We start from the raw sequence: 19,684 nt of genomic DNA on the forward strand, positions 1-19,684 counted from the left end.
GTGCCTAGCAACGTCGAGGGAGGGCATAGAGGGAGCCAACTCAGTTCCACAGGTCACCCAGGGAGGGACCTCATGACCGACCCCAAGCAGGTGCGGGAGAAGGCCACCGCCAGGGCAGGGGGTCGGGAGAGAAGTGACCAAGGCGGAGTTCGCAGGAAAGAGGCCGGGAGAGGCAGGATCACTTGTGCAGTTCAAGAAAGTGCCAGGTCGCAGTGCGGGGAACAGGAGTTGGGACGTGTGGCCGGTGGAAGGTCCGAGGGGTGGCCGATGCCGGCGTCCTGGCCGCGATGGCATGGGCCCAGAGGGGAGGGCGAGAGAAGAGGAGGGAACTAAGCGGTCGTGAGGAAGTGGGGCAGACAGGACTTGAGGACTGATGATGGGACATAGGTCTCTGGCTTCAGAGAAGGTGGACTTCCCGAGGCGGCAGAGCTAGAGCAGAAGTCAGGTGCAGTGCTCAGTTGGTCCTGCTGGGCCCGAGGATCACACAGGATATGCTAGAAGCTGCAGGCCGGAGAGGGGTGCAGGGAGCCGGGAGCGGGGAGGTGGGGCGGGGGAGGGCGGCCTGAGCTGGAGGCATTAGAGTTTTGGGTGTGGCTGGAGGTGAGTGCTGAGGGGTACCAGGAGGAGAGCTGAGGACAGTGTGAGTATGAGAATCCTAAACCCTGGCCTTGACCATAGGAAAGGGAGAGGCAGGACTGGCGAGAGAGGTTATGGTTCTCAACCTTCTGGCCCTTTAAATACAGTTGTTCATGTTGTGACCCAACCATAAAATTATTTTTGTTGCTACTTCATAACTGTAATATGAAGTTATACTTCTCTGCCTGTGCCCCTTGCCCCCACAGCTACTGTTATGAATCGTAATGTAAATATCTGATATGCAGGATGGTCTTAGGCGACCCCTGTGAAAGGGTCGTTCAACCGCCAAAGGGGTCGCGACCCACAGGTTGAGAACCTCTGGGTTAGAACATCCCTCGGGAATGGGGCTGGGTGCCACCAGACCTCAGGCTGTGCCTCCTACCAGGCCGCATTCCCACCTCTCCTCCTTCCTGTAAAATGCCTGATAAGCCTGTATAAGTGGAGTGGGGGTCATCCGCGAGGCCTGCTCCAGCTTGCTGTCCATTGGTTCTAGGATTCGCCAGAGCTAAAGCCATGGGCGACTCCACTCCCAAAGGAGACCATACAGCGCATCTTCGGGACCAGCCAGGCGTTCCAAAGCTTTGATGAAATAAGACCAACACTCTCTGAAATAACAGTTCCTCTCAAAGTCAGGGAGTAGTGAGTGACTATCTTGCCCCAAGGTCCCTGGTTTCTATTCTGAACAGTAATTGACATGCTGTGCAGCTTTGGGCCAGTTACTCTCCCTCCCTGGGCTCCAGTGAACTCAACTGTATAATAGGGCTCATCTGCCTCAGTGAGTCAAAGGCTGCTACTGGCCTGGATGAGCTCCAAGAATCTCTGTCTACTCTTCTGTTCTCTCCACCCAAGTGCCTCCCACCCACCTGCACAGTCCCGGCCGTATGCCCTTGGGCCAGTCCAAGCCAGGGCCACCTCTCCGCCTGTGCCCCTTGCCCCCACAGCTACCACCGGGGCCACTGGTGCTTGGAGCGAGAAGACTGGGAGACAGCTGTGGTGTTCTTCTCCCGTGCCATCCACCTGGACCCCCAGCTGGTGAGGGGGAGAGTTTTGGGGGGTCCACCCAGTCTGTAGCACACACTTCCCCCTCACTGTCATGCCTTCCAGGTCCCTGGTCTCAGGGCCACCAAGCCCCTGCTGGTAACTCAGTCCCCTCTCCCGCAGGTCGAGTTCTACGCCTTAAGAGCCGAAGCCTACATCCAGCTCTGCGACTACTCCTCGGCTGTCCAGAACCTGCGGAGGGCCCACTCCTTCCAGCCGGAGAACACCCAGTTCCTGAAGCGCCTCACCTTGGTGCTTTACCTGCAGGTGCTGGGGCCGCCCAGGCCCACGCCAGGCGCACACCTCACACCCAGGCCCCTGGGCCTCCCCCCAGCTCTGGGGGCTCTTCTTGCTCCTGGGACTAGTTCTGACTTCCCGGGGGGTTCCTTAGCCCTGTGTCTGTTCCCCACCTGCTGCCCCTCTCATGACCTCTCCCACCTCCCAAGTGGGCTTCCCACTAGGGCTGGTCAAGTTTAGTAACATCGTCCAATAGAACTTTCTGCAATAATGACAATGACCTGCTCGGCACTGTACAATCTGGTAGCCACTGGCCACGGGGAACTGTTGAGCCCTCGACATGTGGCAATTGTGATTGAGAAACTAATTTTTAAGTTGTGTTTATTTTCAATTAAATTCATATAGCCACATGAAGCTGGTGGCTATAAATACTGGACAGTACAGACGTAGAATCTAGAGACTCCAAGCACTTAAAAGGGAATACCAGCCCCATTTGCATTTTTTAAAAAAACACACCAATATTAAACCATAAATACCAACAAAGTCTTATTTTTTTCCATTTTGACAACTTCGATATCTTTTAAGCAGTTATTCAATTCTTGAAACAGCTGGGCTATCCAAACCACATACTTAATCTGTCTGTTAGGGTCCCGAGTCCCGTACTAACACTTCCTGTGCCACCTTGGGGAAGTTACTTCACCTCTCTGAGCCTCCGTTCTTTCATCTGAAAGGGGGATGCTAGTTAGTAGCAGTGAGACTGTAAGTTCGGGTTCTTAACACAGGGCTCGGCACCTGGAGCGCTGGGCCAGGCTGGAGCCTGCTACTGTGGGCTCTGCTGTTCTGGCTCACCGCCCACGCTTCTCTGTTTCTCTTCGTTCCTGTGTCTGTAGTGCTGGCTCTCTCCCTAGCTCTGTATCTCTCTCCATCTCTGTGTCTCTGACTCTTTTTTTTTTTTTTTTATAAATTTTATTGATTTTTCACAGAGAGGAAGGGAGAGGGATAGAAAGTTAGAAACATCGATGAGAGAGAAACATTGATCAGCTGCCTCCTGCACACCTCCTACTGGGGATGTGCCCGCAACCAAGGTACCTGCCCTTGACCGGAATCGAACCTGGGACCTTTCAGTCCGCAGGCTGACGCTCTATCCACTGAGCCAAACCGGCCAGGGCTGAGTCTGACTCTTAAAGGCTCTCCAGATCTAGAGAGCGCTGAGCCTGTCTCTTGTCTCTCTCCTCTCCCACCCCAACGCTGCCCACCCCTCTCATGAGTGCTGCTGGGCTGGGGACACACGCAGAAGGGACTGTCCCTCGTGTCCCCAGGGCCAGTGCCTGTTTGAACAGTGTGCTTTTGCGGATGCCCTGAATGTCTTCTCGCAAGCCTTCGAGCTCCAGCCTGAGAAACCCAGCTTCCGTTACCGATGGTGAGTGGCCCGTTTGTGTCCTTGCCAGCCCTGGTTCGCCAGTAGCCCCTTCCTGGGCCTCTAGCACAGCGATGTGCAGCCGGTGTGCCGCAAGAACCTAAGTCATGCAATACCTGAGTATTTAGTCAGGAGCACTGACCTCTTTTCCCTTAGGTTGTCAAATTTAAAAAATGACAACAGCCAACACAAAAATAGCCTCCCAGCCTGGCTGGCGTGGCTCAGTGGTTGGGTGTCGACCTATGAACCAGGAGGTCACGGTTGGATTCCAGGTCAGGGCACAGGCCTGGGTTGCAGGCTTCATCCCCAGTGTGGGGTGTGCAGGAGGCAGCCAATCAATAATTCTCTCTCCTCACTGATGTTTCTATCTCTCTCTCCCTTCCTCTCTGAAATAAAAAATAAAAATATATTAAAAATAAAATAATAGCCTTCCAGTGAGAACAAATCAAAACATACTGTTTGGTGTGCTGCAGAGTTTTGGTCATTAGTTTACGTGTGCCATGAGCTGGAAAGGGTTGAAAATCGCTTCTCTGGTAGACAGCACCTCTGCCCTTTGCCCTCAGCATGGCCTGTCTCCTGGCCCTCAGACGATATCAGGACTGCCTCTCACTTGTCACCAAGGAGGTGGAGCATGACGCAACCAACGCTGACATCTACATCCTCCGAGCCAGGCTCTATAACTCCATGGGGAAGGTAAAATAGGGAAGGTGGGAAGGGGTGGCCCTTCCCCCAGCACATCCCAAGATTATAGGAGGCTGCCAGCAGCCAGCAGCCACATCCCCTCAGTGCAGAGAGGATATGGTCCTCTCTGGGCAGATGCCCAGTCAAATACTGTACCATTGTTACTAAGCCCTGGCTCTGTGCCAGGCCTGGATTGGCCCCCGGAAACCACAAGATAAGAGACTTATGCCATCACCGCCATCACAGAACTCACAGCCCAGAGAGACATCCCTAAGCAGATAATTAGGTGAAGAATGACTTCGTGAGTCTATGAAACCATCAGAGATCCACTAGATAAAGAGGCCCTTCCTCCTTCCTTCCTTCCTTTCCTTATTTGTCTCAGCAAACATTTTCTAAGCACCCCAGCTGCTGGACTGCACAGGCTGGGCATGCGGACAGACAGTCGAGGGAACAACTTGGGGGCCAGGGAGACGAGTCACAAGGGAGGCGGGGCATTTAGGTATGTGAGGGTATCAGGCAGGGACTTGTGAACTCAGGACGACCTTGACTTCTTCCTGAGGACAGTAGGAGCCTCAAAAGGGTGTTCCTGGGGCAGTGGGCTTTAGAAAGATCCTTCTGGCTGCCAGAGGGAGTGTGGGCTGCAGGGGGGCAAGTCAGGAGACCAGGGGCCTGGAGAAGAGGCTAGGTGCCATCCAGCAGAAGAGAAGGGGGCCAGGGGAAGGATGGGCAAGTAGGCAGCAGTTCCACCATCCTTGGAAGTCAGGACCAGAGACTGGGGGAGTGCAAGAGGGAAGGAAGGATCCAGAACAATGGCCGGTGTTCTGGCTTGGCCTGGTGCCTGGGAGCTGGGACACTCAGGAGGGGAAGGAACGGGTGGGTGGGGCATCCTGGGGGTGGTGGGAAATGTGAGCCTCCCTGTACTGCGGCTTCTGTGATCAACAGTGAGTCAGTGTTGATCTCCTTCAAAGGTAGGAGACTAGCAATTATTGATGATTGTTGACTGTTGGGATTTTAGCTGCTCCCATCACTTCAGCCCTTGCAATGCACATGCTAAGCACTTTACTCATTTTCATCTTTTTAAAAATTGATGAGAGAGAGAGAGAGAGAGAGAGAGAGAGAGAGAGAGAGAGAGAGATTTGTTGTTCCATTTATTTATGCATTCATTGGTTGTTTCTTGTATGTGCCCTGACTGGGGATCAAACCCGCAAGCTTGGCGTATCAGGACTACGCCCTAACCAACTGATCTACCCCGCCAGTACCTACTCATGTTTACCTTAAAGGCTCACAATAACTGTTTCAGTAGATGCAACCCCCTTGTCCTCTTGTTACAGGTGAAGATACAGGTCCAGAGGGGCTGGGTGACTTGTTCAGGGTCACACAGCCAGTTCCCAATAACTATGCCCTTGAACCCAAGTCGGCCTACTTGGAAGTCCTTCCTATCTTTCCCCTCTCAACTTCCTGGTGTCCACTGTTTGCTCTGCTCACCCTCCCACCAATTACCTATAGGACATGGGGTGCCTCCCAAAACTGTGTTGACTGACTGACAGACATGCTCATCCGGTAGAAGGTATTTGCCTGGGAATGTTTTCTGCTCATGCCCAGGCCTGAATCTGTTCTTGGCCAGAGTTATGTTGGGCTTAAAGGTCAAGGCAGCCAGGGAGGAAAGGATAAGGAGGCACAAGCGTCACAATCAGGAGGCCACACCCTCCTCCCACCTCAAGTGCGTTTCACCGAAGTCCTCCAAGGAGGCCGTCCTCCAAATCCCCTTCCAGGGCAGAAACCAGGAGGGCGGCCCTCGCTCACCTGAGGTCCCATCTGGAGGGGCCAGGAGGGATGAGATTTCCCCACAAGGTTCCCTGCCTCCTTCAGGAGGCAGAACAGATGGAACAGCAAAGCGGGGCACTGATGGGTGGCATGGTGCCAGCCTACCCTGAGAAAGGCCCCTATAGCCAGGAGGTCGGCCTCCCCCCACCGGACAGGGTAAGGCTCAGCTTGGCTGTGCCCCTGATGCTACCCCTGGCCCCTGCAGCCCCACCTCTGCTATCAAGACCTGCACAGCGCCTTGGTATTGGATCCCAAGCACACACAGGCAAAGGTGCTGCTCAAGACGATGGTAGAGCAGTCCCAGAAGTCATACCGAGATGCCAGGATCCTAGCCGTGCAGGGCAAGCTGCAGCATGCAGTGCAGTGTGTGAACTGTGCCATCGATAACAACCCTCTGGACCCCAGCTTCTTCCTCTTCAGGTACTGGGTGGGGAGGTGCCAGGATAAGGTCCAGCTGTGTGGTCCCAGGAGAGCTCTTGAATCTATGTAGGCCTCAGTTCCCCATCTAACTGATATTAATCTTTCCCTACTCCCCATTGGGATCAAGGCAGCAGGGGAGGTGGTCTCCGCAGGCAGCAGCCTCAGTTAAGCAGGAATCCTGGACCCCAGGCCTGCGGAGCAGGTCATGCTGGGAGAATCAGCCTGGCTCAGTGGACAAGGCTTGGGTGTGAATCTGACCTCAACAAGGACTCACCGAGGATTCAGGACCATTTAACTTCCTTGAGCCCGGGTCTTCCCACATGAGCAGTGGAGGTGAAACACCTGTGCATGTACAGCCTGAGCATAGAGGCTGGCGTGCCCTTGGCTCCCAAAAAGAGAGAGGGAAGCTGCTTTTGAGAAAAAATGACTAGTGACGAGCAGGTTACCTGAGTAGCAATCCCTGACCCATAGGCCAAACCTCCTGAGGGTTGGGGGAGCCGCCACCACCACCTCCACGGGGCAAAAGGCCCAGAGCAGCAGCGGCTTGCCCAGCCACCCGTCAGCGCCCTGCTCTGGCCCTCATGCCCCTTCCCCGCAGGGGCACCATGTACCGCCGGCTCCGGGAATTTGATGGGGCGGTGGAGGACTTCCTGAAGGCGCTGGACATGATGAGCGAGCACCAGGAGGACATGGTGCGGCAGGCGCAGCGCCAGCTCCTGCTGGCCTACAACGACTTCGCCCTGCACTGCTACACGCAGGGCGCCTACCAGGAGGGCGTGCTGCTGCTCAACAAGGTCCTCAAGGACGAGCAGCGGGAGAAAGGCCTCTACATCAACCGCGGCGGTGAGGGGGCAGCGGGTGGGCGCCTGAGGCCCCGGGGAGGGAGGGAGGGAGGGAGGGAGGAGGGAAAGAGGAAACGGTGAAGAGTCTCAGTGTCCCACGGACACACGTGGGGAAACACTGCCTTCAAGAAACTGGCTACAGCCTACGGCCTGCTCAGAGATCAGGCAGCTGGGAGAGGTGGACCAGCCCCCCGTTTCAGGCCCCGCCCTCTGGGGGGTGGAGAAGGCTGAGCTAGGCTCCTGGACACTGGGGTGGGGGGCCCCAGATTGCTTCTTCCAGTTGGGCTACCTGAACTTTGCCGAGGCGGACTACCAGGAGGCGCTGACGCTGAGCCCGTCGGACGAGGGCGCCAACCTGCGCATGAGCCTGCTGCAGGAGAAGATGGGCTGCTGCGAGCACAGGGGCAGGTGCGCCGCGCTGGGGGCGGGGCCGCGGGGCGGGGTCAAGTGCTGGGGGCGGGGCCAGGGGCAGGAAGCCGCCGGCTGGGATCCTCGGGTCAAAAAGTTCTCCCAGTGATGTCCCCTAAATATAGGTTTTAATGTCCACGTTTTTGCGAAAAATCCCTCACTGTTTTCTAAATATTATGGTAATTGTGCTTTTTATAAAAAACTTAAGGGTTTGATGATTTATAACTCAGAACATGGAAGTTCCTTATAATATCTACCTCCCAATGCCTCCCCACCCCCATAAGTTTGGTCAAGATTCCTCCAGATTGTTTCCTATGCATGCATTAACAGTTATTATCACTTTACAGAATGTTTTCATGCTAAATTGTGCTTTTTTACTTCCCATGGCATTACGATGGGACCATCTCATTCTCTTGCTCTGCTTGCCTAGGGCTCCATTCTGTGGAGGAACCATAGAGCATCGCCTTTTATTCATTTAGCTACTACACTGCTGCTGGACATTTAGGCTGCTTTCAGTTTTTTTTACTATAAATAATGCAGTAATGAGCCCCACACATATGTTTTCATGCACTCATACCAGGAACACTATAGTTAGATTGCTGGAAGTTAAATTGTTTGATAAAAGAGTGTGAAAATTTAGCATTTTAAATAATGTCCAAATGTTCTCCAAAAACAGTGAACTAATATAAACTTTTCTCCCAGGAAAAGAGTCTTGGTTTCCCAGACCTCCCTAGTGTGAGGTAGTAAGACTATTTTTCAACTCTGCTAACCTAATAGGCAAAAAAACAACAAACTCTTTTGCACTTGATCTTGCAAGTCACTAGCGCAGTTGTGCAGCATCTTCTACGTGTTTATTGGTCGTTATGGCCCGCCCAAATCTTTTGCCCATTTACCTACTAAATTGCTCATTTAAAAAATTTTTTGTTAAAGGGTTCTTTGTGCCAATAAATTAATTTAAAAAAAAACATTTAAAAAGAGTTTTTGTGTAGGTGAGGAAAATTAGCTTATCATCTGCCTTATGTAGCAAAATATATATGCTATTTATTGCTTTCCTTTGTGGTGGTCGTGGCTTGTGTGTGTGTGTGTGTGCACACTTAATTTATTGATTTGAGAGAGTAACATTGATTTGTTGTCCCACTCATTTATGCATTCATTGGTTGATTCTTGTATGTGCCCGGATCAGGGATTGAACCAGCAATCTTGACATAGCAAGACGATGCGCTAACCAACTAAGCTACCCAGCCAGGGCTTCTTTGTGGTGTTTTTGCTACTCAGTAACTTAGGATTTAATCACAGTCAAATTATTTTTTTTTTACTTTTAGCTGCTGGGTGTATGACATTCTCAGAAAGGACTTCCCTAATCTAAGATAAAAAGAGTGTCTACTTATGTTGGGGTTGTATACTAGCATTTGAGTCTTGGGTCCATCAAGAGTGTAGCCGGTAGAAGGAGAGTGGTGGGGCGTGGTGGCGGGGAGCAGATCCCAGCCTGGTTTTCCCCACACTCCTCTGTGGGGCCGGAAGCTGCTATTTCCCACCCAGGTGGCTTCACTCACTGCAGCCTCTGGCTGCTATTTTGTAGACAATTCCAGAAGGCAGAGAGCCATTTTACACTGGCCATCCAGCACAATCCCCAGATGGCTCAGTACTACCTGCACCGCGCCAGAAGCCGGCAGTTCATACAGAACATTTTTGGGGCCCGCCAGGACGTTGCAACTGCCCTGATCCTTGACCCTAAGCAACCAAAGGTGGGTTACTCCTGGTGGCCAGGAGGGCGTCTGCAGAGTCAATATTCCTGGCCTCCTAATGATACTCCCTGCCCTAAAAAGAAATGTGGTTTCCTAGCAACTAGTATAAGCTGCTAATGCCAGAGCATTTACTGTGTGCCAGGCAATGTTCTAACCTCTTCAGCTCGCATCACTCTAACCCTCTTCAGCCCCTAGGAGACAGGTAACATTATCACCCGCCAATTTATAGACGAAGAGGGTAAGGCTCAGAGAAGCCAGTCCTCTTGTCCTAGGTTACACAGCTTAGAGCTTAGACCCTGATCTGTCTGGCTCCAGAGCCCTCAGCTAGATGCACCCTGTCAGTGTTTCCTCTCTGAATAGTTCCTTTTTCATGGTCTCCTCACAGTTCTGGGGCAAAACAGCCCTTTAAAGACAACAATTTGTAAATTCTCCCCTCTTCAGCCCAGCAAAGGGACTTTGCAAGGGCAGGGCAGCATCATACCACCGGCCCCTGCCCTGGCCCACACCTCACTCTGGTCACCCCTTTCCTGCAGCTGCTCTCGCTGATAACCCACCTCTTCCCGGGCATGTCAGCGGAGGAGGTGCTTGGCAGCCAGGTGGGCCTCCTGGCCAAGATGCAGCTGAGTCGGGTGGTAGAGAGCAGGATGAAGGATAACGTCTCTCAAGGCATCATGGGGTAAGCTCCTCGAGCAGGAGCCACAGGCCAGGAGTGGGAATGGCTGGGCTCAAGGCTCCTCTGGCCTTGGCTGCCTCCTCAAGCCATTGTCCAGTCCTGGGGATGGTGGGTGGGGCAGGGAGACTTACCCCGTGCTCTGGGGCCCTGGCTGGCCAGGCAGCTCTATAAGCAAGAACTGGAGCGCCAGAAGGCCCGGGCCCTGCAGCTTTCGTGGAAGGAGCAACAGGTTTTGCAGGAGACCAAACCTCAGAAGCTGGACTCCACGTCCCCGATCCTGCAGGAAGAGCCAGAACACCCAGAAGAGGCCGTGGATGCCAAGAAGGAGGTGAGTAGGCCAACAAGCAGGACCTGGAGCCCTTGAGGTCTGGTGAAGTGCACCGCAGGCCTGGCTCTGCCCCACTCAGCTGTGTCACTGGGGCTGGGGACTTGCTGCTGTGAGATGCGGATGGTACCAGTCAGGAGACCCCCGGAGGGAGTGCACAGGAGGACATGGGCCCCTCACGGAGAGGCCTCCTCAAACCTTGCCCACACTCACCTTCATGCATGCTGATGTGTGCACTGGCCACTCAGGCCAGAGTTTTCTTAATTCTCCGATTCCTTTCTAAAAACTTGTACTGAGCCTGGCTGGCATGGCTCGGTGGGTGAGTGTTGACCCAGGAAGTCATGGTTCGATTCCTGGTCAGGGCACATGCCTGCATTGCAGGCTCGATCCCCAGTGTGGGGCATGCAGAAGGCAGCCGATCAATGATTCTTTCTCATCATTGATGTTTCTATCTCTCTCCCTTTCCCTTCCTCTCTGAAATACATATATTAAACTTGTATTGAGTGTAACATAGAAAAGGGTTCAAATCATAAAGGAAATGTTTGATGAATTTTCACAAACTGAATGCACCCATGGCATCATTACCCAGATCAAGAAAGAACACTCCCAGCTCCCCAGAAGTCCCCAGGAGCCCCCTTCAAGGCCCCTTCCTCAGCCCAGCCCACCCCAGGAGGCTGTCGGGATCGCTCACACCACTCACACGGAAGATGAGCCTAGTGTTCAGGGACAGATCCGTGCGCCCTCTGGTCCCTGCTCCCTTCACTAAACCGCACCGGTGAGATGCACCGGGCTGATGCTCTCACTGCCATGGCGAATCCCATCTACCCCACAATGTACCTACCCCCCGACTGCTGTTGGACAGCACGTCAATAGTGTCCCCAGGAAACCTCGCACAGGGGAAGTGAATGGGCTCCCTGAATCCCTTCCCATAAATGGAAAAGGCCAGCTCACCCTTCTTCCAGGTCCCATTAGAATACAAAATACAAAACGTTGGTCCCCGTGCCCCTGGAGTCGCTGTGGGCTCCCTCCCTCGGAGCTGTGAGCTGGCGCCTGAAGTTAGTGCTGTTCGTGCTCCGTACCCTGCCCAGCCCCCCGGCCGCAGCGTCTCTCGGCGGAGGCCCTGGGCAGGCTGCTTGGGTGCTCAGGGCCTGATTCCTGGTCAGTGAAATGGTATCAGTGGCAGTGTCCTCCCAGGTGTGTGGGGGAGGAAGTGGGATACGACATGCAAAGCAGGCGAAGCTCCTCAGTCCCTCACTGGCCCCTGCCCAGGGTACCGCACCCGGCAGTTTACAGAAGCCTGTGCCATACCTGAACTAATTTACATGTTGCAGATGGGGAAACTGAGGTCCACGCAACCTCTTTTTTTATTGTTGTTGTTAATCCTCACCTGAGGCTATTTTTTTGCATTGATTTTTAGAGAGTGGGAGGGAAGGGGAGAGACAGAGAGAGAGAAACATCAAGGTGAGAGAAACACAAGTGGTTGCCTCCCGCACATGCCCCGAGGGCCTGGGATGGAGCCTGCAACCTAGGTACATGCCCTTGACTGGAATTGAACCCAAGACCCTTTAGTCCACAGACTGACACTCAAACCACTGAGCAAAACCAGCCAGGGCCCATGCAGCCTCTTGAACACTGCCTTGCTCACAGCAGCATGCCTCTCTAGGCTGGCCACTCCCCCTCCTGTCCAATCTTAGCCTCTGCATGTCCCTACCCAGCCCTAACCTGGGACCTCTGAGCAGCTCCCAGCTTAAGGGAAGAGTCACTGAAGGCCCCAATGCCTGCTGGCCTTCCGGAGCTCAGCCGCTAACCGGGGTGTCCTGCAGCCCCACTGCCTAGCCCATCTCTTGCCCTAGGAGAAGCCGGAGAAGTCCCTGTCCGACAGCTACCCCGACCAGACCTCGTCAGTCTCCATGTTGGGCTGTAAGTCCCTGGTGTCCCTTCTAGTCCTGAGTGAGCCAGAGCAGCAGTGAGCCAAGGTCCGGGTCAGAGACTCCCTGGCCTGGGTGAGAATGTGGGCTCTGCTGCCTACAGCTGTGCGGCTGAAGCAGGAGTATAATCCCACTTTGCAGGGGGCATGCTGAGCCCTCGGGGAGGCGATGCCCGCACAGGCCTGGGAGCGGCGTTCACTATGGGCACTTCACAGCTGCTGCCTGCTCCAGCCTCACGCCCCCTCAGGCCCTTTCTCTCTCTGCCCTCTTGCCTCTCCCTAAAATAAGCTCACATGTGCATGTCCAAAGGGCTTTCACCCCCGATTCTGCCGAGCACCAGCATGGAAGGGACAAGATTCAAACACCCAGGAAATGCCACTCCTAACAGAGTCCTGAGGGCAGGTGTGAGCAGTCCGGGGTTGGGATAGAAATGGCGGCAGCCAGCCCTGGCCTTCCATTCAGTGCAGTTCAACAAGCCATCGAGTCCCAGGGCTGGGCTTGGCCACACACTGGTCACAGGCATGAACAGCCCAGTCCCGCCCCAGGAGCTCTTGGTCCTGAAGGGAAGAAGATGTGCAGACAGACAGATAACCAGGACAGTGTAGATGTGCACTGGAGGGCTGTGGGTGCACTTAGCCGCCTTTGGGGGACCAGTGGGGACTTCCAGGGCCTGAAGGAGGGTAAGGGAGGGTGGGGCAGGGCGAACTACAGGCTGTTGGTTGTGGCTGGAATGCAGAGGACAAGGAGCAGCCAGCACCACGGAAGCCAGATAGGCAAGACGGACCCTCAGTATCTCCCCCTTATCTTTCAGCCCTGGCCCACCTTCAGAGCGCAGGTTGCTGAGGGGGGCTGGGCTGGGCTGGCAGGCCTTGCCCTTGGCCATGCAAGGCCTCTGGGATACAGGCAAGGGGGAGGCCTAGGGGCCTCCTTTTCCTGGAACTGCCTAGGAAGGTGGCCTGATGGGTGCTCTTGGCATGTTCTTCCCAGTCAGGACCCTGTCTGTCTCCGAGACGGAGACGTCCACCAGCTGTCAGGAATACAGGAGCACCTCGGCCACCCCTGTGCCCCTCACCTCTGATTCCTCACTGGTGAGGACGCAATCCTCAGACCTGGGAAAAGACAGGGAAGACTCAAGCCTGAACCTCAGCCCCACAGACAGGGGCCAGACCCAGCTATTCAGCAAGACCGAGGTCACGAGGAGCCAGAGCCAGAAGCCAAGCAAGGCGAAGGCCACCCAGGGCCCAAGGCAAAGGCCCACCAAGACCAAGGCCACCCAGGGCCCGAGGCAGAGGCTCAGAAAGACCAAGGCGGTTCACAGGCGGAGCCCCATCAAGGCTGAGGGCACCCGGGGCGGGACCCGGGGACTGCTCCGAAGTTCCAGCAAGACCAAGAATGATGATGACCCAAGCTGGAGCCCCAGCCACACGGAGGACACCCAGGGCGAGGGCCAGTGGCTCATCATGGCCAAGGTGCTCGAGAACTGGAACCAGAGCCCAAGTCCAGAATCCAGCAAGACTGATGTCATCCAGGACCGGAGCCAGAACCCCAGCCTTAGCAGTGTCACTGCTCTCCGAAGGGGCGACTGAGCCCCTCACTTCTTGCTGGAGATGGGAGATATCCTACCACATTGGCATTCAGCAATTAGAAACCTCAGCCAACATTACTCTGGTCCCATGGCTAAGTTTATTGTGTTTGTTCTCTTCTTTTACAATATTAAAAACATTAAAAACCAGGCCCAAGTGGCAGCTTGAGTCCCTTCACCCTTGGGGACTGAGAAGTCTCAGCCTGGCTTACAATACTGGGACAGGGTGTGGGATATGGTAGCAGGGCAAGGGGCTAAGGGGAAAAGGCTGAGGAGGGAGGGAGCAGCCAGGAGCCACAGTCCCTGAGTTACAATTCACATTTAAGAAGGCTCAGGCTGCAGGGTGAGGTCAAGACTCATTGAGGTTCTGGGGTGACCAGCACTTTCCCCCGGGGCAGGAAGCCAAGGCCAAGATGTCCTCAGACCAGCTAGGAGGCCCACCTGACCCTCTGTCTCATGGCCTAGCCAACACTTCTCCTCATCTTCAGTTTGTGCTCTAGGTCCCACTCTCCAGGAGGTCAGGACAAGGGTCCCTCTGGCAAAGGCCCCAGGGCTTTCCTGCACGGCCTGGCCAGGTGGGGAGGACAGGATGCCAGAGAATCAGAGGAAGAAGGCAATTCGGGAAGCCACAGTCTTGCAGCCATTGGAGGAAAAGAGCTGCTCGTCCTCAGGGAAGAAGGTGGTGCTGTCCAGCACAGCCTGGATAACCTCGTCCCTTGGCTCCAGGCCCAGCTGGGCCAGCTCGTTGAGCAAGCAGTGCCGCACATGGTGCCGCTGGAGCGGTAGGAAGGGCACCAGGGCATCCAGGAGATGCTCTTCCATGATGCCCGAGCGCCAGAAGCCGTCTGCCGGAAGGGATGATAGGGAAAAGCAGCTGAGCTTCACAGAGCTGGGTTTCTACCCCCCAAAGGCCAGTGTAGGTACACTGTTCTCAGCCACCTTCCGGGCGAAGGGCTCAGGCAGGTTCTGGGACAGCCAGGAGCATAGAGCCTGGGCTGGGAAGTCCTGGGTCAGTGGGCAGAGCATCAGATCCCAGCCCGATGGACCTGGGTGTGAAGCCATCCCAGGGGGGGCTCCTGAGCACTCACGGTGGGGGTTGTCCAGCACAGCCTGGGCGATGACTGGCTCGAGCTCCTGCAGGCAGATCTCCTCGCGGTCCCGGCGGCTGCGCCATGCCTCCAGTACCACCTGGTTGATCTGCTCACCACCAGTGTTGCTAAAACCAGGGGGACCCGGGCCGAGACTCAGACAGTGGATTTGGCCCTGCTTCCCACATGCCACCTAACACAACCGGAGCCTGGGGGCCCCGCTCAGTGCCAGCAGGAGCCAAACCCACCAACACATTCCACAGGAACCACTTCCCCTTTCCAGAGCGAGTCCACAACCATGACCCCTAGAAATTCACCTGTAAATGCCATGCACTTTACAGTTTACAAAACACTTTAAGTCCCGTAAACTGACTTCCCCTCACCCAGCTTCTAGGACAGTGGGGCATTCATTTGGCCCTGCTGTTCAGAGAGGAGATGGGAGCTCAGAGAGGTGAAGTAATTTGCCTGAGGAAACATAGCAAGGACTCTTGGAGGTGATACTAGAAGCCCAGTCTGTTTCTCCCGGGCCCGTGTCCTCCTGGCCACAAAAGAGGGAAAACTCTTGAGCTAGCAGCAGGGCTTCCACAAAGAAATGAGGACCAGAAAGCCTGAGCCTAGAATGGGCTTCGAGACTGTCAAAGGGGAAGCCAGCCACCTTAAATGACACCATCAGGGGGTGAGGGGGTTTGGGAAAGTTTGATGGGGCCCTGGGGGACGGTATTCTGCTGGGGGACCACACACCAAGACTGGATAGCTGAGGCCTCTAAGTATCCCCGTCACAGCGGCACCCACCTGATGAAGATGAAGATGGCTTTGCGATAGTTGGTCCCATACACAACCCAGGAGGAGCCCAGGAAAGGTTGTAGGACCTCCATCAGGCCTGGGGTCAGCTTGTCCATCTCATCGAAGAGGAAGAGGGAGCGGCCACAGACAGTGAGGTTCCCCTGGACCCAGCTCTTCAGATCCTTCTGCAGGAGAGAGGCAGGAGTTTGAGGGGGATTGGAGACACTCCCCCAGCCCCAGACTTCTTCCCAAGCAAGAATTAATCCCCTTCCCTGGAAGATACGGGCGCACAGCGAACACCATCCCTTCATGGGACTGATGGCAAAACTGTGGCCCTGAGAGGGGCAGAGACTTGTCCAAGTTCAAACAGCAAGTGAGCAGGAGAACAGGGGCTCAAACCCAGGCCCGGCACCTGCCTTCGGGGCTCCTTCCCCGACACCTACTGCCTTCTATAAAAGGGAAGGCTCCTTCCTGCCCCGTGAACTTTCTCAGCAGTTTTGTTTTATGTTTTCTTGGGTGTTTTTTTTTTCTTTTCTTATTTTTAAATATCTTTTTATCGATTTCAGAGAGGAAGGAAGAGGGAGAGAGAGATAGAAACATCCATGATGAGAGGGAATCATGGGTCGCTGCCTCCTGCAAGTCCCCCACTGGGGATCGAGCCCGAAACCCCGGCATGCGCCCTTGACCGGAATCGAACCTGGGACCTTTCAGTTCGCAGGCCCACGCTCTATCCACTGAGCCAGACCGGCTAGGGCAATGTTTTGTTGGTTTTTTATTTTATTTATTTATTTATTTATTTTTTATTGCTTAAAGTATTACAAAGGGTATTACATATGTGTCCTTTTTTTCCCCCCGCCCTTGACAATCCCCTGGTTGTTGGTTTTTTAAAATTGATTTTAGAGAGAGAGGAAGGGAGAGGGAAAGAGAGAGCGAAACATCGATTGGCTGCCTCCTGCACGACCCCTACTGGGGATCACGCCGCATACGGCGTGTGCCATGTCAGGGAATTTAACCAGTGACTTTTTGGTGCAAGGGAGGGGTTCAACCAACTAAGCCGCACCAGACAGGGCTCCCGGCAGTTGTGACAGTTAGTTCAGCCTGGAAAGTGCCTTGCCATCAATAACAACAACAGCAGTAGTAGTGAAAATAATAATAATAGTAGCAACAACAGCTTGTCGTTACTAAGTCCTTACTCTGAGCCTCAGGTTGGGGCTAAGTGCTTCTCGGAGAGAAGATAATGCAGACTGGCAAAGGGAAGTGCTCAGTAATTAATACCCGTAATTCTATAATCTCATGTTCTTCAGAACAACCCTGGCAAGTAGACGCCATTAATGCCTCACCCCCAAGAATTAAAGCGAGAACTCCCTGCCAGGTAGAATGGCAGGTCCCGAGCTCTGTTCGGGATGGGTCCTGAGGGCTGGCGCCCACCGACTGCGTGGCCTACAGCAAGTGAACCCCCCTCTCTGGGCGGAGGACTGCCTCCCTTCCCAGCGCATGGCATCCCTGGTGCAGGGGGATGATGGTCCAGGATGCAGCCAGCCTACCTTGTAGCGCTCCACGTGGCCAGGATGGGGGAAGTGGATGACAGGGGAGAAGTGGTGCACAAAGGGGCTGCGGAGGCCGTCCCGGAAGAGGTAGTGTGCCAGCAGGGCGCTGACATAGGACTTGCCAGTGCCTGTCCAGCCGTGCAGGGAGAGCACCAGCGGCTTGGTGGGGGCCGGGTCCTGCACGAAGGCCTTCAGCGCCTTCACCACCAGCGCCCTGGCCAAGTGCTGGCCGGCCAGGTGCTGGGCCAGGTCACACTCCAGACCTAGGGCCACAAGAAGGACAGTGTCAGCGTTGAGGACACGCTCCCGCCGGAAGAGGTTCAAGGGAGAAGCGATGTCTGGAACCGGGTCTAGAGATCCCTATGGCCCGGGACGCTTTCACAAGGGATCGCCGGCTGCAGGAGTCACCCTCCGGCCTAATTCAGCGTGGCAGCGCCCCCTCCAGGCCTCCCTCTGAATTGCGCTCAGCCCTAAGTGGGTGCCAGCTGTCAACAGGGTCTGCCCCAGACCCCTCTGCCCATTCCCAAGGTCAGCCTCTCCCTCGGCGGCCATTCCCCTGGGGAGGCCTAGCCCTGCCCCGCGGCCCCGCTGTCAAAGGCCTCTCCATCCTGGCAGGGCTCTGCCTGGACCCAGACAAGCATCCCCTAACCTTGGCCCCAGGTCCCGAGCCCCAGGCTCTCCACACAGGACCCACTTCCGGCCCGGCCGTCCAGGAGTCTGGGGTCCTTCCGCCCCTCGGTTCCACCCTCAGGTCCAGTCCCGGAGTCCGTGGGGTCTCCGGTCGGCCCGCCCTCCACTCTCCCGCTCCTCACCCTGGAAGTCGGGCTGGAAGTCACATTCGCAGAAGGTGCCGAGGCTGCAGCGCAATGACGTCAAGTCCCAGGCGGCGGCCGCGACCGAGACCGAGACCGAAACCAGCCCGAGCAGCCCGAGGAGGCGCGAGCCCCACGGCCGGCGGCCACGCGTCTCAGCCGCCATCCGGGCGAGGCCCGAGCTAGGTCTGGGGCCGCCAACCGCCTCTCCCGAGAACTACAGCTCCCGGCGTGCATCGCTCCGCGGCAGCCACCTCCCTTGGCCTACAACTCCCGGCGCCACTCTCGCCCCTCTCAAAGGCCCGCCCAGTCGTCCCGCTGCAGGACCAGAAAGTGGCCTCCAGGGGGAGCCCGCGAGCTGTCCAATTCGGGATGGAGGGCCGCGTTTCCATAACCATGGTAACTAGGGGACCGTAGTAGTAGTTCCAAAAAAATAATAAGGAATTATGACCACAAGGGTAATGTAACAATTGTAGTGAAAACTTGTGTGGCACCTTACACCTTGTAAAGCGCCTTTTTCATGCTTTTTAAAAAATATGTGTTTATTGATTGCAGAAAGGAGGGGAGAGGGAGAGATAGAAACATCAATGATGAGAGAGAATTATTGATCAGCTGCCTCCTGCACGCCCCACACTGGGGATCGAGCCCACAACCTGGGAATCAAACTGTAACCTCTTGGTTCATAGGTCGACGTTCAGCCACTGAACCACTACGGCTGGGCCTTTCATGTTTAAGAATACTGATAGCTTTTGGTGAGCACCTACTGTGTGCCATTAGTATTAGGTACCTTATATATCCTGTGTGATAACAGTACCTATCATACAGAAAAATGGTGATATTTCAATGAGGTACAGGCACATAAAGTGTTTTGGATTAAAGTAATCAATAAATGACCATTGACAATCCATCATGCATAAAACATAGTGGTTCCTTACCTAGCAACTACTATGCACTAACTGCCTCAACACCAATCCTAAGAGATTGATTCTGTTATCGTTCCCATTTTATTGAGGTAGAAATGGGAACCTGAGAGGTTAAGCCTGATGTCCATGGTTACTCAGCTAGTAAACAATAGAATTGAACCCAAGTCTGGCTGCCGCCAAAGATCTAATGCACTGTGTTACCCAGCCTCTCTGTCAAGGGATTCAGAACAGAAAGGACCCCATATGCTTCACACTCAGTGAATGGGCTCCCCAGAGTTCCATCCTGGCAGGGCTCTGCCTGGTCCACAGGGTCTACCCCTCCCACCTATAGAATCAAGACAACCGTGTTCATGTCCCTTTTCAAAGATTACCTACCCCACTCCACACACACACACACACACACACACACACGCACACACACACCACTTCTGAGGCCACCTTTCAAAGCCTGAAGCTTAGTAGTTTCCGTTATTGAGGAGAGAAGACAACTCCAGTCAGGACACCCAAGTTCCAGCCTCCCTCATTCCACTGCTGTGACCCAGGTCACAGTTCTCGGGTTCTCAGAGAGGTAGATTCCTAGATTTCAAAAAGCCCTTCCATCCCACATATCTGGGATCCCTCACGGTGCATTTGGGGAACCTTTGCTATGGCTTCCCGGGGGCAGGGAGTGGAGGAGGAGGGGGGCAGGTCAGAATTTCTCCCACTGGTTGAAATCAGCTGTTTATCTCCCCCACTGGCTGTGATTTCCTCCAGGCAGGGACTGGGGTTCAGCATT

At 54.8% G+C, this 19,684-nt stretch overlaps 2 protein-coding genes across 3 annotated transcripts; one reads left to right on the plus strand and one right to left on the minus strand.

The window, feature by feature from the left end:
• Positions 1-72: 72 nt before the first annotated feature.
• TTC16 (tetratricopeptide repeat domain 16) lies at positions 73-13,908 on the plus strand (the record flags this gene model as incomplete). The annotated part of the gene is made up of 14 exons (XM_081103171.1): positions 73-90; positions 1,130-1,275; positions 1,578-1,668; positions 1,798-1,941; positions 3,231-3,331; positions 3,892-4,021; positions 6,039-6,253; positions 6,852-7,096; positions 7,362-7,503; positions 9,083-9,248; positions 9,782-9,924; positions 10,081-10,249; positions 12,100-12,166; positions 13,162-13,908. 14 exons carry the CDS (start codon positions 73-75, stop codon positions 13,758-13,760), a joined length of 2,376 nt encoding a protein of 791 aa, XP_080959297.1. The 3' UTR covers positions 13,761-13,908.
• On the minus strand, positions 13,839-18,201 carry TOR2A (torsin family 2 member A). 2 transcript variants are annotated; one of them, XM_081103848.1, is made up of 5 exons: positions 17,987-18,201; positions 17,172-17,437; positions 15,637-15,812; positions 14,845-14,972; positions 13,839-14,601 (listed from the first exon to the last, which is right to left on the minus strand). In XM_081103848.1, the coding sequence occupies exons 1-5, from the start codon at positions 18,150-18,152 to the stop codon at positions 14,357-14,359; spliced, it is 981 nt and encodes a 326-aa protein (XP_080959974.1). In that variant the 5' UTR covers positions 18,153-18,201; the 3' UTR covers positions 13,839-14,356. The 2 variants fall into 2 exon arrangements, with proteins under 2 accessions (XP_080959974.1, XP_080959975.1); XM_081103849.1 differs by lacking the exon at positions 14,845-14,972 and having other exon boundaries at positions 13,843-14,601; positions 17,987-18,194.
• Between the last annotated feature and the right edge of the window lie 1,483 nt (positions 18,202-19,684).

This window comes from Myotis nattereri (assembly GCF_964212035.1).
Source record: "Myotis nattereri genome assembly, chromosome: 12".
NCBI lineage: Eukaryota > Metazoa > Chordata > Mammalia > Chiroptera > Vespertilionidae > Myotis > Myotis nattereri.